Source organism: Setaria italica, chromosome VIII (assembly GCF_000263155.2).
Source record: "Setaria italica strain Yugu1 chromosome VIII, Setaria_italica_v2.0, whole genome shotgun sequence".
Taxonomy (NCBI): domain Eukaryota; kingdom Viridiplantae; phylum Streptophyta; class Magnoliopsida; order Poales; family Poaceae; genus Setaria; species Setaria italica.
Window position 1 is genome coordinate 163,931 of NC_028457.1, and position 16,260 is coordinate 180,190.

The following is a 16,260-nucleotide window of genomic DNA, read 5'->3' on the forward strand; positions in this document are numbered from 1 at the left end:
CCAAACGCGAGGAATACGATCAGCTAGTGACTGCTTGAGTGTACAGACTTCCAAGCACTAGTTTTTGTGCAACTTGAAACTTCCAAGTGTTGGTTCTGAGTGCACAAACAACACTGTAATTTGGCCGCAACATTTCTCCATTTTAATTGTATAGTTTGTTCAATGATATAAGAAAGAAAGAAAGAAAAGGAGTTGATATCAATATCATGTGGTTTTCAGTCACGGTTTCAGTCGATAACACAAGAACTATCTATTGCCGATCCAAACATACAATGCTTCGTCTTCTACCTCGGATTATCTTCTTGATCTGCTAGTCATTCTTCTTGAGGTCACCACGCTTCTGTCCTACACCCTCCCCTGCCATTGGAGTACAGAGGTCTGAAAAAATATAGAGATGTGCAGTTATCGCCGAGAAATTTCCAAATCAGCCGCCGCCGATCCCGACCATGTCCTCCGGCGACCTCATCCTCTCCCTCCCCGAGGACGTAATCGCCCTGATCTCCGCGCACCTCCGCACCCGCGACCTCCTCGCGCTCTCCGCCGGTGCTCGCGGCGCGATGGGAGGCGATGCTGCGGCTGCACAGGGAGGCTGGCGGGGGCATGATGCGCACGCCGGAGGTCCAGGGGCTCCTCCTAGAAGCCAAGAAGAAGGCAGCGCCGTCGTCACCGAGCGACGGTGGTATCCTTCGTAACCAGCGGCAGCGGCAGGTACAAAGTATATGAAAGTAGGGAAATATGCTTTTGATTTGTACGGGAGAAAAATAGCTTTGGAGTAAAAGCACATGAGGTTTTTAGATTTCTTAGTTGACTCTTAGTTTTTGCAAAAGTAAAAGCAGGTTGGAAAGTCCAACCAAAAATACGTTAAGATTGTGTGAAGTGTGATTCTAGTGGAGACCAATAACCCATCATCGCCAATGGGAGCCACCGCCGCTCAGCGCTCCCCATCTTCGTCGATAGGGAGAAAAAAACACCGATGGAGAAGCTTGAAAGTAATTATCGTGTGGAGGAAGCATCATTAAAGTAAAAAAGTGGCACCACTGGCGTTGGATAAATGAGCCATGCATGCACTTTGCACCTCAGCTTGGCTAGGAAGAAGTAAACCGGTCGGCCCTCTCCCGGAACAAGAACGGGGAACGCCGACTTAGGGGTGTTTGATACCCGCTAAATTTTAGCACCTGATGTTCGATACTAATTATGAGTATTAAACATAGTCTAATTATAAAACTAATTGTATAGATGGAGTCTAATTCGCGAGATGAATCTATGAAGTCTAATTAGTCTATGATTTGACAATTTGATGCTACAATAACCATTTGCTGATGATGGATTAATTAGCTTTAATAGATTCGTCTCGAGAATTAGACTCTCATCTGTGCAATTAGTTTTGTAATTAGCTCATATTTAATCCTTTAATTAGTATCCGAACATCCGATCTAACCCTGCTAGAGTTTAGCACCTCGTATCAAACAGCCATTAGATTAGATTAGGCCGGCCTGTTGATGTGGAACGATACGAATGATATTATAAGCTTTCTTGTGACAGGCACGTGTGCATCTCTCTCTCCTCATACCTTTACCATGACATGACACGACAGGATGGCCAGGGGGCATCACAGCTTTGCAGAAAAGGCAGCATTTTGTCTGTTACGTGATCATATGAGAGTATTATTGGAGAGAGAGAGAGACTGATTGCACTGTTCTTTTTTACAGTAAACATCATTCCCTTCACCTCCATCATGCCTCATGCTCTGATTGTATTCTTATGCTCGATCAGGGGGTGTTTAGGAACAGCGTGCTAAACTTTAGCACCTATCACATCGGATGTTTGGATACTAATTAGGAGTATTAAATATAATCTAATTACAAAACTAATTGCACAGATGGAGTCTAATTCACGAGATGAATCTATTAAGCCTAATTAGTCCATGATTTGACAATGTGGTGCTACAGTAACCATTTGCTAATGATGGATTAATTAGCCTTAATAGATTCGTCTCGCGAATTAGACTCCATCTGTGCAATTAGTTTTGTAATTAGTTCATATTTAGTCCTTCTAATTAGCATCTGAATATTCGATGTGACCCTGCTAAAGTTTAGCACCTCGTATCCAAACACCCCCTAAATCAAATTATAGGAGGAGCTACTAGGTGCATGCATGCCCATGTACAGTGTGTATATGTTGACAGTTGACTACTCAATCTCTGTTTCATCCTGATCGATCGATGGATGAGTCGGTCATTCTTTTATTAATTATTACGTACTAGTCATCAATCACTAGCTAGAAATAATCTTTCCCACAAGATCCGATCCGATCGATGACCTTCTCAACAGAAAAAAAAATTAAAGGATCATGCATGCTGTGTCAGCTACAGTTCGTTTGGCATCCTCTCTCTACATCTTGGGCATTCATGCATGTGTCGTCATAGGATTAGGATTAGGATTAGGATTAGGATAGGACCCAGAAAGATATGTTGTGTGTTTCCAAGCATGCATATATGGCCTGCTATTGCTGGATGTTGACAAATAAAGATGCATGCATACATATACACACATGCATCCTGCATCCATCTCAAGGATGGGAAAAGAAAGCATCTATACCAAAAATGGCTACTACCTCCCAGCTACACCATGCATATAATCTAGAGCTATGGCGACTAGAGGTTGACTTGAAGCTTCCAAGATTCATTCCACCAGTTTTGCACACCTGTCCCTGCTGCACTCTAGAGCTACTGGAGTAGTATGCATATATGGCAAGTTTGGAAATCTCTAGCAACAACTAATTAATCAATGAGCTAAACCCTGAAACCAAATAATCTACTTTGCAGTGCTCTCAGGTCCTGGATAGATGACAGATCGCCTCAAGAATAACTAGCAGTGTGGACAATGTATCATAGCTAAGCAGTGTGGTCAGTTGACCCACTACTAGCTAGCCTGCAGGCTAATTTCAATTGGCTTCTTATGTATATTTGTGACTGAAAATTACATTGAATACATGTAATGGAAGCAAAGAAATAGTGATTCGTCAAAGTCCACAAAGTTTCAGATCGCACTAGCTAAGAGAAAGGGATTCTTTATGCGTACAAGTGTGAAGGCATATGCCCCTGCCTGCTTTGACGCACTCAAGAGAACAGGGAAAAGCTTGGCTAGAAAGGAGCCATTTGTGCGAAAGCTAATCCATGGCACATCCATCAACTACCAAAAGGTAATCTTTTTGTTATCACTTTTTCTGAAACAACATCTGGCATGATATGTAAAGCATCCAACCGAAAGGAACAGTTGCCCCATACGTTAATTATATTATTGTATTGTATTCACTGTTATTAGGATTGGTGAAAATTAAACCAAAAATTTTAAATTTTCTTTCCAACTGCACAATGAATCAAGAAATATAATGGATCAATAATGGCGATGATGCATGTAGGTACATATGTCAGTCCTCCAATTTTAAGTTAAATTCTTTTGGAGAAATAAATAAAGAGACGACCGGAGAAAGAAAATATGACAAATTAGAGGAAACGGTGCAGGTCATAAGTCACCCTCAGAGAAAAGTAGTGCCAACGCAACATAGACATCATTAACTGAAATGCACGCACGCACGCACACTGGACGGTGTCATTTTCGAAAAAGAAATCCCAAATAAATAATCCGGCTTGACAAGTCACCCTATAGCCTCCCATAAACGTTTTGCATTGCACTGCCCGTGGTGAATCGGAGGTCCACCTCTCGTCCCTGTTCCGTTACAGCAACCAAGGGCCAACTTCGTCACTTGTTATAGTCGTAGCTGTAGCTAGCGTTGTATAGGCTACTATAATTACCATCTTTTTTGCAACCCCATTAAGGCTAAAACGTAATAACAAAAGGATGAATTTTTACTATTGATAAACTTATTTCTTCTATATACATGCACATACACAAATCCATCAAGTGTGTCGTTGCAACTTCTTATTAATTTTGCAAGTGTCCAGAGTCATCACTTTTATTAATTTGGAGTTTTGACCATTTTGTGCCATCACTACTGCTTCCCTTCGCGTGTATATCTTTCATAGATTACTGTGTTATTGTTCTTATTTAAGTATACAGTATTTGGTACTCGTCTAGCTCTCTCACTCAAATCTCTTTTGGCCCACTTGCTCACGAAATGAAAACCAAACCAAGACAACAATTTATATATTATGTTCAATATTGGCCTATGATCTCTAATAAGTTTTGGCAAAGCATGAAGATCTCTACCAATCTAATACAATTTTTCAAGTGTTTGTGCTAATAATAATGTAGAGCACTTGAATTGTGTGGCGGGGGTCCAAATGTTGCTTTCCATTGCTTTTGGACTGTAAAAGCTATGAATGTGATGTTTGTGGTGGAGCATGAATGGGTATTTGGCCATTTGCAGTTTTGCACCAAAGAGTTTTCTTGGGCCATTTCTATTCAATTTTGACTAAAAGCAATTGCTTGTGATAGATTTGTCAAGTTGTAAAGATATTTTTCCTTTCTTTTCTATTGGCGTGTAAGTAAGTGCATGAGAAGAGGGTACAGGGGCTACGTGTATCTCAAGTAACAAAGAGTACATCATTACTGCTTGCTAGCTTTGATTTTACTACACTGTAATATGAAAAGTACGTCGTGGCGATCCTATACATCACAGGACATTATTGTAGAATACCACCACCGTTATATATAGATATGCCATGGGAACAAAAAAAAATGATAGCTTTTGTTTTGCAACTACTCCTAAGTACTCCCTTCATTCCAAATCGTAGTTCGTTTTGGTATTTCTAGATTCATAATTTTACTACTCCCTCCGTTCCAAATTGTAGGTCGTTTTGATTTTTCTAGGTTCATAGATATTATTATGCATCTAGATATAGCGTATGTCTATATACATAATAATATCTATGAATCTAAAAAATCCAAAACGACCCACAATTTGAAACGGATGGAGTATGTGTGTATATCTAGATAAACAGTAAGATCTATGAACCTAGAAATACTAAAATGACCTGCAATTTGGGATGGATCTATGAACCTAGAAATACTAAAATGACCTGCAATTTGGGATGGAGGGAGTGATAGAAATGGTGCGTTCGTAGTTGTGGACGATCTCAGGGCATCAACAAAGTCATCATTGCACTGAATTAAATGCAACAACACTTAAATGTACCATGAAAACGATGTGATTAATGATTAAATAAAAAACATTTGGATGGATGGAAGCAACATGGACTACTAAGGGGGTGTCATTTTTACTGAAGGATCGCGTTCCATGTAAAGCACAGGATAGTGGTTGGCCAAGTGGACACGCAACAGCGGGTTGTGGTGGTACATGTCCAAGTCCCATCTTTTTTGCATCCTCATCCTGATAATGACTGGAAAGCGGTAGGATGATCGATCGAGCAGGCTGATGATATGATTCGGGATTGGTTAGGAGAGGAGGGTTTGTACAATCAAATAGGAGTAGAATAGATACATCATGTTGGGGCTCACATAGATTTTTAGTCTTCAGCTAGCTATCTACTTCACTGTTGGAATCAAATAATATAATACTATATAATAATATAGTATGCGGAGGGGAAAAAGAAGAAGGAAATTAAAAGATAAAGAGATGCTTATCCACGAAAATTAAAGGGCAACAAAAAGCCTCTCGCATTTCTGATCTGATCAGGGCATGTTTAGTTCACTCCAAACTTCCAACTTTGACATTATGTAAAAAGAAGGTTTCCCATTACATCAAACTTGCAGTACATGTATGGAGTACTAAATGTAGACGAAATCAAAAACTAATTGCACAGTTTTGTTGTACTTTGCGAGACGAATCTTTTGAGCCTAATTAGTCAATATTTGGACAATAATTCACAAATACAAACGAAACGCTACAGTGTGCTACAGTGCTAGCACAGTGATTTTGGACACCCAAAATCAGGCAACTTGTTAGGCCCAGCTCGCCTCGTGTGCGCACAGCACAGCAGCCTTGACACCTCTGGTTGCCTCACGCTCACTCTGACACACACTTGTTGACTGATCAAAAGACACGTACGGTTGGAGTCAATCAGCAAGTTAAAAACAATGTCCATGTATGAGTGTCACAATAAGAAAATTGGCAACAAATAAGAGACGCATGTGCCGTGTGATCCTAAGACTAAAATATATGTCTCCATCTCACTAAAGTTGAGGGTCTATTTTTCAAAGTTAGGACGCTGGAGAAAAGACAACAACTTGTGCTTACAAAAATTCACCGCAAGGAAAAAGAATCTGGCAGGTAACTTTCCTACAAGATACGAAAATGATGGATCACCAAAAAGAACAAACAAAATTACAAAATATTACTAAACAGACATAGTACACGCCTGAACTTGTTTGCCACTATTTCATAAATACGAAGCGACAGAAGGTGGTACAGATTCATCTTAAAAGGAAATGGTGGGTGTGATTTGTGTGGAAGGGAAGGATACGTGGTGTACGTGTTGCAGTTGGGGGGAGGATCTATGCATCGATCTTTCAGAAAGATCGATCGCAGAGTCTGAGTGCTGGGCGCATCACGTCACTGTAAAAAAGGATGTGACCACTAAAAGAAAAGAAAGGAATGACCACTAAAAGAAAAGAAAAAGGAACGATGAGAATAGAATCTGCAGCAGTGTGCTCTCCACCGAATTTCCCACTCCACTGCCGGCCGCCCCTACCCTACCCGGGGAGGCCAAAAGAGGACACTCCACTGCCTGGGCCTGTGACGAGTCTGTGTCTGTGCCTGTGCGAGGCAACAACATCTCCCAAAAGCTGCAGCTGCTGCTACTGCAATTATTTGTCACTAGATTTTCTTTTCTTTTCTTTTTGTTTCCTTTTGTTTTGTTTCTTGAGAGAAGAACAGAAAGAAAGAAAGAAAGAAAGAAAGAAGAGAGAATAGAAAATGGTGGGAGATATAAAAGAACAAGACACCACCACCTGCTCTCCCTGGCTGGGCACCTGCCATGCCACCGGAAGGACCTTTTGCGGTCACGCCCTCTGCCTTGCCGTCATTTCCCTTTTCAATTCTCCCAATTTTACACTCTGCCCCCATGCCCAGTCAAATCTAATCCCACCCAAGTCCTAGCCCAGGCGCAGGCAGCCATGCCGACGCCGGTGCCCGCCGCGCGCCAGTGCCTCTCCCCCGCCGCCGTAGCCGCCCTCGACGCCGCCGTCGCCTCCGCGCGCCGCCGCGCCCACGCCCAGACCACATCCCTCCACCTCATCTCCTCCCTCCTCGCGCCCACCGCCGCCCCGCTGCTCCGAGACGCCCTCGCCCGCGCTCGCAGCGCCGCCTACTCCCCGCGCCTCCAGCTCAAGGCGCTCGAGCTCTGCTTCGCCGTCTCCCTCGACCGCCTCCCCTCTTCTTCTTCTTCGGCATCTTCTTCCCAAAAGGAAAAAGAAAAGGAAAATGAATACTCCGAGCCCCCTGTGGCCAACTCCCTCATGGCCGCCATCAAGCGCTCCCAGGCCAACCAGCGCCGCAACCCCGACACCTTCCACTTCTACCACCAGCCCACCTCAGCCACCTCCCCCAACGCCGTCAAGGTCGACCTCTCCCACCTCGTCCTCGCCATCCTCGACGACCCCCTCGTCAGCCGCGTCTTCGCCGACGCCGGATTCCGCAGCGGAGACATCAAGCTCGCCATCCTCCGCCCCGCGCCGCCCATGCCGCTCCTCGGCCGACTCCCCACGCGCGCCCGCCCGCCGCCGCTCTTCCTCTGCAGCTTCGCCGCAGCCGACGACGCCCAGGTCCCCTCGCCCGCCGCTGCCGTCGCAGGCGCAGCCCCGGGGGAGGACAACCGCCGCCGCATCACCGAGATCCTCTCCCGCGGACGCAACCCCATGCTCGTCGGCGTGGGGGCCGCGTCCGCAGCAGCTGACTTCGCCACCGCGTCGCCCTACCGCATCCTCCCCGTCGGCCCCACCCCCATCAATAATCCCAATCCCAATTCCAATTCCGGCCTCATCTTGAGCATCGGCGACCTCAAGGACCTTGTCGCCGACGACGACCCCGACCTGCAGGAGAGGGGACGCCGGGTCGTGTCCGAGGTCACGCGCCTGCTGGAGACGCACAGAGCAGGCCACACGGTCTGGGTCATGGGCTGGTCGGCCACCTACGAGACATACCTCGCCTTCCTCTCCAAGTTCCCGCTCGTCGACAAGGACTGGGAGCTCCAGCTCCTGCCAATCACCGCCGTGCGCGACGCAGGCACTGCAGCCGCCGGAGTCATGCCTCCCGCCACCACTGCCACTGCCTTGTCCAAGCCCGCAAGTACAAGGTCTTTCAGTTCACCCATCTCGCACCCATTGTTTATTTCTATTATTTACCATGCACATATATACATGTGCGCTGATTGCCGTGCCTAGTAGTTTATCTCAACCAAGATGTTTCTTTTATGTCTGGTTATCACCACAAGTATTCTGATTAGTTTATGTTCTTTCTTCACTAGTAGTTTAATATTTGGACAGTATGGGTCTGTGTGTTTGCCCTTTCTAGCATGGTTGTTTCTTGTTTCTCACACCTGTCTGATTTCCTGAGTCATGTAGTACTACTGCAATTAGTAGTAATAGCATTTTGGTCAATAAACTCTTTAAATAAGCTATTCCATGACTGAATGTTTTTCTTCCTGTCTTTCATGTCCCTTTTGTTGGTTTTACTCATTCCACAAGATGCAGACTCACAGCTAGAGAAGTCCCCTTTACTCAACCCCCTTTAGTACCGGTTTTGCAACCGGTACTGCTAAGTCGGTCCTTTAGTACTGGGCCAAATAACCGGTACTAAACTGTTTTTCGTCCAAAAAATAAAGAAAAAATTTGACGAACACCCGGGAGGCTTTCGCACACGCGCATCACAAGTCACCTACACAGCACATGTGATGGAGTTGGATATGCTTTCCTTTTGAAGTAACCCGTGGAGAGGCTTTTAGTACCGGGTCGTAATACCACCCGGTACTAAAAGTGACCTTTTAATACCGGATGGTATTATGACCTAGTACTAAAGCCACGAGGACCTTTAGTACACCCGGTACTAAAGGTCCTTCGGGGACCCCCAAATTTAGACCCTCAAAAAGTGACCGGTACAAAGGTACGGGACGAAAGGTCATTTCTCTAGTAGTGACTTCTTTTGTTCAAGCTTTGATCTTGAGTCCTGATATGCTTGCTTCAGTACTTGGGTTCAAGTGTCGAGCAACTGTACGGTAATTATAATTTTTATCCTTCCCGCAACTGCAGCTATTCTTAAGTAGCTGAAGAGACTCAAGAGTTGGAGCACTTGGCTGAAGCAGGACTTATTAAGAACTCCATTTGTTTGATCTCTTTAGTTTAGGCCTTTGCTTTTTACCTGGATAATTTTGATAATTAGTATAAGTAAATGCTTAGTGGGCTAGATGATCATCCTGATGTAGGAATGCCCACAGTTAAAACTTAGCTTAAGCTTGGACATCTTCTGATTTTTCTAAGCAATTCTGAGTAATTATACAGCTTGAGTCTTGTATGGTATTTCCATCTCTTGTGGTAGAAGCTAATAACTAGGGACAACATGTGCTGTTCATTACAAAGTAACATCCACCAGATGGCTACTGTTTACTGTTTAGGAGTTTTACGTTATGCCCAATAGCGCCATCAGGATCTAACATTTTCAAACTTGTAATTTGCAGCTTGATGGAGTCATTTGTTCCTTTTGGAGGTTTTATGTGCGATACCTATGACGCAAATAGTCTCATGCCATCAGGCCCTCGGTGCCAACAGTGCAATGATAGATATGAGCAGGAAGTTGCAACTATCATTAGAGGGAGTGGCATTACAGCTGAAGCTCACCAGGAAGGTCTACCATCTCTGCTGCAGAATGGCAGCATGATGGATCCTAACAGTGGGTTTGATGCAGTCAAGGTGTGAGGCTACTTCTATCTTCTAGAATTCTGAAGTTAGTAGTGAATGCAACTTGTACAGCTCGCTGATAGATGAGTAGTTTTGGATATGATTGGTATAAAAGATGTGCAGTTTTTCTTCAGTGCAGGTTAGAGATGATCAGATGGTATTGAATACAAAAATACTGAATCTACAGAAGAAGTGGAACGAGTACTGCCTGCGGCTCCACCAAGGTTGCCAGAGGATCAACAGAGATCCTCACCAGTTATTTCCACATTACATTGGTGTTCCAGCTGACAGGGAAACAGGACCAAATCCAAGCCAAGGTTCAGAGGCAGTTGCACTTCAAAGGGAGGTTATCAAACCTTCTGCGGTGTCTGCTTCACATACCAACACAACTGCAAAGAGTATTTCATCGCCATCTATTTCCAATCAAAGGAATGCAGACCTTGTGTTGAACCTTCAAGTCAGGCAATCAAAGAGTGATGAACCCCTTCATGATAGGGGTGTGCAATCCCAACATAGCAATTCATCCAATTGTGACAACCGTGAAGATCATGTGTCACCATCATCTGCTGCAGCTGTGGCAACTGACTTGGTTTTGGGCACCCCTCGCGGATCTTCTTCCAAGGATTCAAGTAATGCCCTCTGTAAACATGTAGAGGATGCTGAGGGGTCGATCCAGCCGATGCCCAAGAAGGTTGATGATTTGAATCTGAAGCCTCCCCAGTTCTCTGTACAGCCTTACTATTGCTCCAGGAGTTCCTCAAACTGGGGTCAAAGTCAAACATCACCTAGTGCTCTGCATTCAGCAGCTCCAGGAGGCATTTCTGCCTTTGGCCAATGGCAGAGGCCTTCACCCCTTGCAGCACAAAGTTTTGATTACAAGCTACTCATGGAACGCCTGTTTAAGGCAGTTGGGAGGCAGGAGGAAGCCTTGAGTGCTATTTGTGCATCCATCGTGCGGTGCCGGTCAATGGAGAGGCGCCGTGGTGCACACAGGAAGAATGACATATGGTTTAGTTTCCATGGCCCCGACAGCATTGCCAAGCGGAGAGTTGGTGTGGCACTTGCAGAGCTGATGCACGGTAGCTCAGATAACCTGATATATTTGGACTTTAGCGTCCAGGACTGGGGCAACTCCAATTTCAGAGGAAAGCGTGCCACAGACTGTATTTTTGAGGAGTTGAGAAAGAAGCGGCGATCAGTTATATTCCTTGAGAATATCGACAAAGCTGACTTCCTTGTTCAGGAGAGTCTGACTCAGGCCTTTGAGACTGGCAGGTACAAAGACTTGCATGGGGGGAGGGTGGCTGATCTCAATGACTCGATTGTGGTGTTGTCTACAAGAATGATCCGAGGATGTCAAGAAGCCTCTGTTGGGATGGGAGAGGGCCATGCTTTGTCGGAAGAAAAAGTTCTGGCAGCTCGTGGACATCACCTGAAGATCATAGTTGAGCCAGGCACAGCAAACATCGGTGGAGGCCCTGGAGGTAAAGTGGTAGTTTCCTCCAGGCATTCCTTGAGCGACATTCAAGCATCTTTGTACTCCAGTTCCTTCAGTAAGAGGAAGCTTAACATATCTGATGGTGGAGAAAAGGTAGAAGAACCATCGAGCACTTCAAAGCGTCTGCATAGAACATCAAGCGTTCCATTTGACTTGAACCTTCCTGTCGACGAGGCTGAAACCCATGATGGCGGCGACGACAGCAGCAGCAGCCACGAGAACTCGTCTGGTGATCCAGATGGATCTGTTGACAACCTGTTGCGTTCAGTCGACGAGTCAATCAATTTCAAGCCGGTTGATTTTGGCAAACTCTGCGAGGAATTGCTGCAGGAGTTTACCAACCGCACGAGCAATGTTGTGGGCTCTGGGTGCAGGTTGGAGATAGATGTTGGGGCTATGGTGCAAATAGTGGGAGCAGCATGTGCATCAGATTCAGGGAAGAGGCCCGTGCGGACATGGGTGGAGCAGGTGTTTGTGAGGAGCCTTGAGCAGCTGAAGGTCAAGTGTAAGAACGTGAGCGCGTGTACTCTGAGGCTGGTAGCGTGCGAGGATGAGCTTCTGAAAGATGAAGGTTTTGGAGGTCTGCTTCCCTCAAGAATTTTCCTGGATTGATGATTATGATGACGTGTAAGTATTGGTAGCTGTAAGTATATATTGGTTAGCCACCGTCACAGTATATACTTATTACTAGTAGTATAGTGGCGGTATTGATAGTATATAGCATCATATTATCATTATTTGGTGGCCGCTGATGGAATAAGCAGCAAAGCAGTCTAGTTGATGTCCATGTCTTGGGGTTGCTGTAATCTAATCTGGTCGAATCAGCAGTTGATCGAGCACAGATAGGCTGCTGTAAAAATGTTGCTGTACTGCTGTGCCACTGCCTAGTCAACAACTCTATATGAATCAATCAGGCGGCATGTAATATTATTATTATTTGTGTCATACAGACTAATGTTTTCTGAGAGGCAGTCATCAATACAGATTCTCATCTCCACCTCAACATCTAGTAGTTTGTACAAGCCACGATTATATTGTATAGCAATGCTTAGCTACTCTAGTGGGTAAATCGATTTCATGAGCCCAATCAACCAACGAATACATATGCATGCATGCTTCAATTAGATCATCGAGGATCCCTTGCTTTCTGCTTGAATTATTATTTGACTTTCTATGCTATCATCTACCATGCTTCGAATCCAATCCCGTAATGAGTGGATCGACTTCTGAATAGTAGTATGGCAACTTGTCGAGGCTTCAGAATATATGGATCACTTTTGCTTATGGTTTTCAGTGGCCCAGCCATGAGCTGCAGTGTTCAAGGCGTGGTCAGTTTGGTAGTAGACGACATCCCCATGGTCGCTCACGAAGTGATCCACTCTGAGACTTCTGAGGAGCACACCAAAGAGGTGAAGTGGCAGCGGCCCCGACTTCTGTGGCTCCCTGTAGTATCTGCCCAGCACCGGCCTTGCTGCCTTGGTCTGCCCGTTTTCAAAATTTCAGTTTTTTATAGATAAGCACCAGAAGAAGAAGGGCATAGGAGATCGATGGGCAGAAGGAAGGCTTACAGCTTCAACGAGGTGGTAGTGCGGGATCTGGGGGAAGAGGTGGTGGATGACATGGGTGCCGATGTCGTGGTGGATGTTGTTGATCCAGCCGTAGTCCCGGTCCACTGTGGTGAGGCCCCCACGCAGGTAGCTCCACTCCTCGCCGCGGTACCAGGGGAGGTCATGGCTGCCGTGGTGGTGCAAGTAGGTCACCAGGTCAAGCCACATGACAAACACCTGCGTGATGCATTCATTTTGGTACAGTTTGAGTTGCTTGCCTGATCGATTCAACCAACTAAATGCTAGGAAAGGATGGAGGAGTTGCTTGGAAGCAAACACACAAGTTGTTGACAAGTAGCTGGGTGTAGTACTTACAAGGTATGGGACGCCGTACATCTTGAGCACCTGGATTGGGCCGAAGGTGCACGCCATGGCGAGCAGCGAGGCGAGCATGATGCACCAGCAGGTGGTTGAGAGCATGACATCGCCGCGCTCCTTGGGGGTGAACAGGTCGCTGCTGGGAAGAAAGTGCGATCCATTCTTGCCGGGGCTCCTGTACCACTGCACAGCATGCATGCAGGTCAACATCCATCATACTGTGAGCATTTTATTCAGCCGCAGCATTGTATTCAGAACATACGAGATAGACGGGGAACGCGAGCAGCGGGAATGGGACGGTGAACCGTAGCTTCTTGGTGCGTGGTTCCAGCTGCCGGTACAGCTTCTCCGTCATCTGCTCACTCCATTAGCATGAATTCAACTCAAATATATTCCGATCCATTAATTGTACGTACCAGGCAGAATTTAAAGCATGAACAACATATAAATTAAGTAGCAATTTAGTTTATCTTGATGATCGATTATTCTACAGTCGGCACTAGATCGAGACTTTATTTTGAAGATGCCGGGCAAATATGGATGGTAGCTTTCCTATCCAAGACAAGAAGTAAGCAAGCTGTATGTGGTGGTAACAGACGACAAGACGACAAATGGCATCAAATACACAGCTTATTTTGAAGGTGGGAATCCCATCGATCTCTTCCTGCTAATGATGTGGTGATGAGATCTAATCTACCAGCAGCTGCAGCAGATGCATGGACCACACCGATCAATTGATCTCTTCCTGCTAATAAGCTTAGCATGTTGATTAGTAAAAGTGAGCTAGGGAACCTGCAGCGCCATGTGCCTAGATCTGCAGTCTGAAAATCCCAAGAAAGCAATGCAAAGGACCACGCACGTCCAGACACAAGGACCGACTAATAATAACTTAATAATTATATGGCAGCTTAATTACTATATTTGCCAATGCTACTACAGTATTTTTACATTGTTCATGTGATTATTGAACATCTGAGGCGGCAGCTGCCATGGCCGGCCCTCTTCAACTCGACGGTCATTGGATCCGGTGGCATAATAAATATAATGTCTGTGAGGGCATCAATAGGGACAGCCAGCCACCTATACTTGCAAGAGCTAGCCTACCGTCCCTTACTACTTAGGAGTATTCCAAATTTGCTTCCTATATAAGATGCTATACTACTACTGTACAGCTAGCGAATAAGAAGACCATCTCTAAAATAATTGAAAAATTATATGCAACCATATATATAACGTAAAAATTTGCTGATTTTTTGTTTCTGATTAGCGGTAAGAAAACAAAGTAAATTAAGGAGGATGCGGACTGACCGGGTGCCATGACTCGTCTCTGTGGATGTGGCCATGGTTCTGATGGTGCGTTCTGTGGCTGATCCTCCTGCATGTATAAAATTGGCAGGCAGGATTATGCTATTAATTATATAGTAAGTATATCACGTACAGGCTAGCTAGCTAGTAACGGCAAATGCAAATTGTTGTCAAGTGGAGCTATTATATACTAATGCTGCATCTGCTGCTTTACATGCATCAAGTAACAGAGATTCTCTGTCCGTGTAATTAATATAATCAACGTTTTAAAATGAAGTAGTCATATATAATATAAGAGGGTGACTGGCATAAAGACCGAGTTGTGTATGATACATGGACGTGGAGAGTAGTTTTATGCCCGACCATCCATCCATCCAAAATATCTCTGACACAGATGGAATCTCTTGAAAAGAGCAAGATGCATGCAAGCATGTGTGCTCTCCTTTTCCTTCTTTACTTTATTAAAAATCTCGGCCTGAATTCTGCCGATTGCATCGATACACATGCATGTTTGATTCCTTCCTTCTCCAAATGTATGGAAGGGCATGCAGTGCATGCATCGTGTATGAATGTATGGATTCATTGTTGAAATTAACATGCATGGATGCAGCCATCAAATTAAAGAGGAAGAACTGAAGAATGAGCCGGTTACCATCCATGGTAGGGGACGAGGATGAAGGAGTGGAGGAGATGCCCCACGGCGCTGTTGAGGGTGGCGCTGTCGGAGAAGCTCCCGTGGCCGCAGTCGTGCCCCAGGACGAAGAGCGCCCAGAACATGGTCCCCTGCGCCGCCCAGTAGAGCGGCCACACCGCCCAGCTGTCGAGCGCCGCCGCCGCCACGGCCAGCCCCGCCACCACCGCCACGTCCCGCGCCACGTACGAGAGCGAGCGCAGGGGGCTCTTGCGCCAGCAGTGCGCCGGCACCGCCGCGCGGACGTCGCCGATGCGGAACGGCGGAGGCTTGCCGGCGTCGAAGCGGCTGTCGTCGTCCTCGGTGGCCTTGGCCGCCGCCTCCGCCCTCATCATCGTCGTTGTCGTCCTCTTATTTATCTGCGGCGGCAGCGTCTGGATCTGCGTCGTGGTCTGCTGCTGCTGCATTATTGATCTGGAGCGGCCGGGGACGGAGGTGGAGGAGAATCGATGGATTGGTGCTGGAAATTGAACAAGGAAGGACAGGCCGGACACTAGGAGGAATCGATGGCTGGGAATTGAACAAGGAAGGAAGGACAGGCCGGACACTAGGAGGAAGGAGGACAGACAGGAGGGGAGAAGAAACCGGGCGGCAGGGCAGCAACGAGAGAGAGAGAATGAATCGAGGAGGATGTGTGTCTTCCTCCGCTCGATCCAGGCAGGCAGGCTACTTATAAGCAGGCCAGGCCAGGCTTCAGCCAGCCATCCAGCTTGCTAGGCTTTGGAGTCGTGAAGCGTACGTGCATGCGGCTCCGCGTGCAAACCTAGAAATTTTTGTTGATTAAAAAAATAATTAAACAATAATTTTCTCATAATTTAAATTTTTTTAACATTTATTTTCTCCGTTAGCCTGGGCTGAGATGGGGATAGCGAGTCGACGATTGAAGCCCCCAACGTTCTGCCAGAAATCCTGCTGTCCAGTTCGGGAAAGCAAGTGATTGATTAGCATCAATTGATTCGATTTAATGAG

General features: G+C 45.8%; 2 protein-coding genes across 2 annotated transcripts; one reads left to right on the top strand and one right to left on the bottom strand.

The window, feature by feature from the left end:
• The first annotated feature begins 6,929 nt into the window (after nucleotides 1-6,929).
• LOC101785731 (protein DWARF 53) lies at nucleotides 6,930-12,315 on the top strand. Its single transcript, XM_004978370.4, has 3 exons — nucleotides 6,930-8,275; nucleotides 9,653-9,884; nucleotides 10,012-12,315. Exons 1-3 carry the CDS (start codon nucleotides 7,098-7,100, stop codon nucleotides 11,980-11,982), a joined length of 3,381 nt encoding a protein of 1,126 aa, XP_004978427.1. The 5' UTR covers nucleotides 6,930-7,097; the 3' UTR covers nucleotides 11,983-12,315.
• Nucleotides 12,273-15,950, bottom strand: LOC101785330 (fatty acid desaturase DES3). Its single transcript, XM_004978369.4, has 6 exons — nucleotides 15,253-15,950; nucleotides 14,604-14,670; nucleotides 13,558-13,650; nucleotides 13,293-13,478; nucleotides 12,939-13,154; nucleotides 12,273-12,851 (listed from the first exon to the last, which is right to left on the bottom strand). The coding sequence occupies exons 1-6, from the start codon at nucleotides 15,696-15,698 to the stop codon at nucleotides 12,642-12,644; spliced, it is 1,218 nt and encodes a 405-aa protein (XP_004978426.1). The 5' UTR covers nucleotides 15,699-15,950; the 3' UTR covers nucleotides 12,273-12,641.
• Between the last annotated feature and the right edge of the window lie 310 nt (nucleotides 15,951-16,260).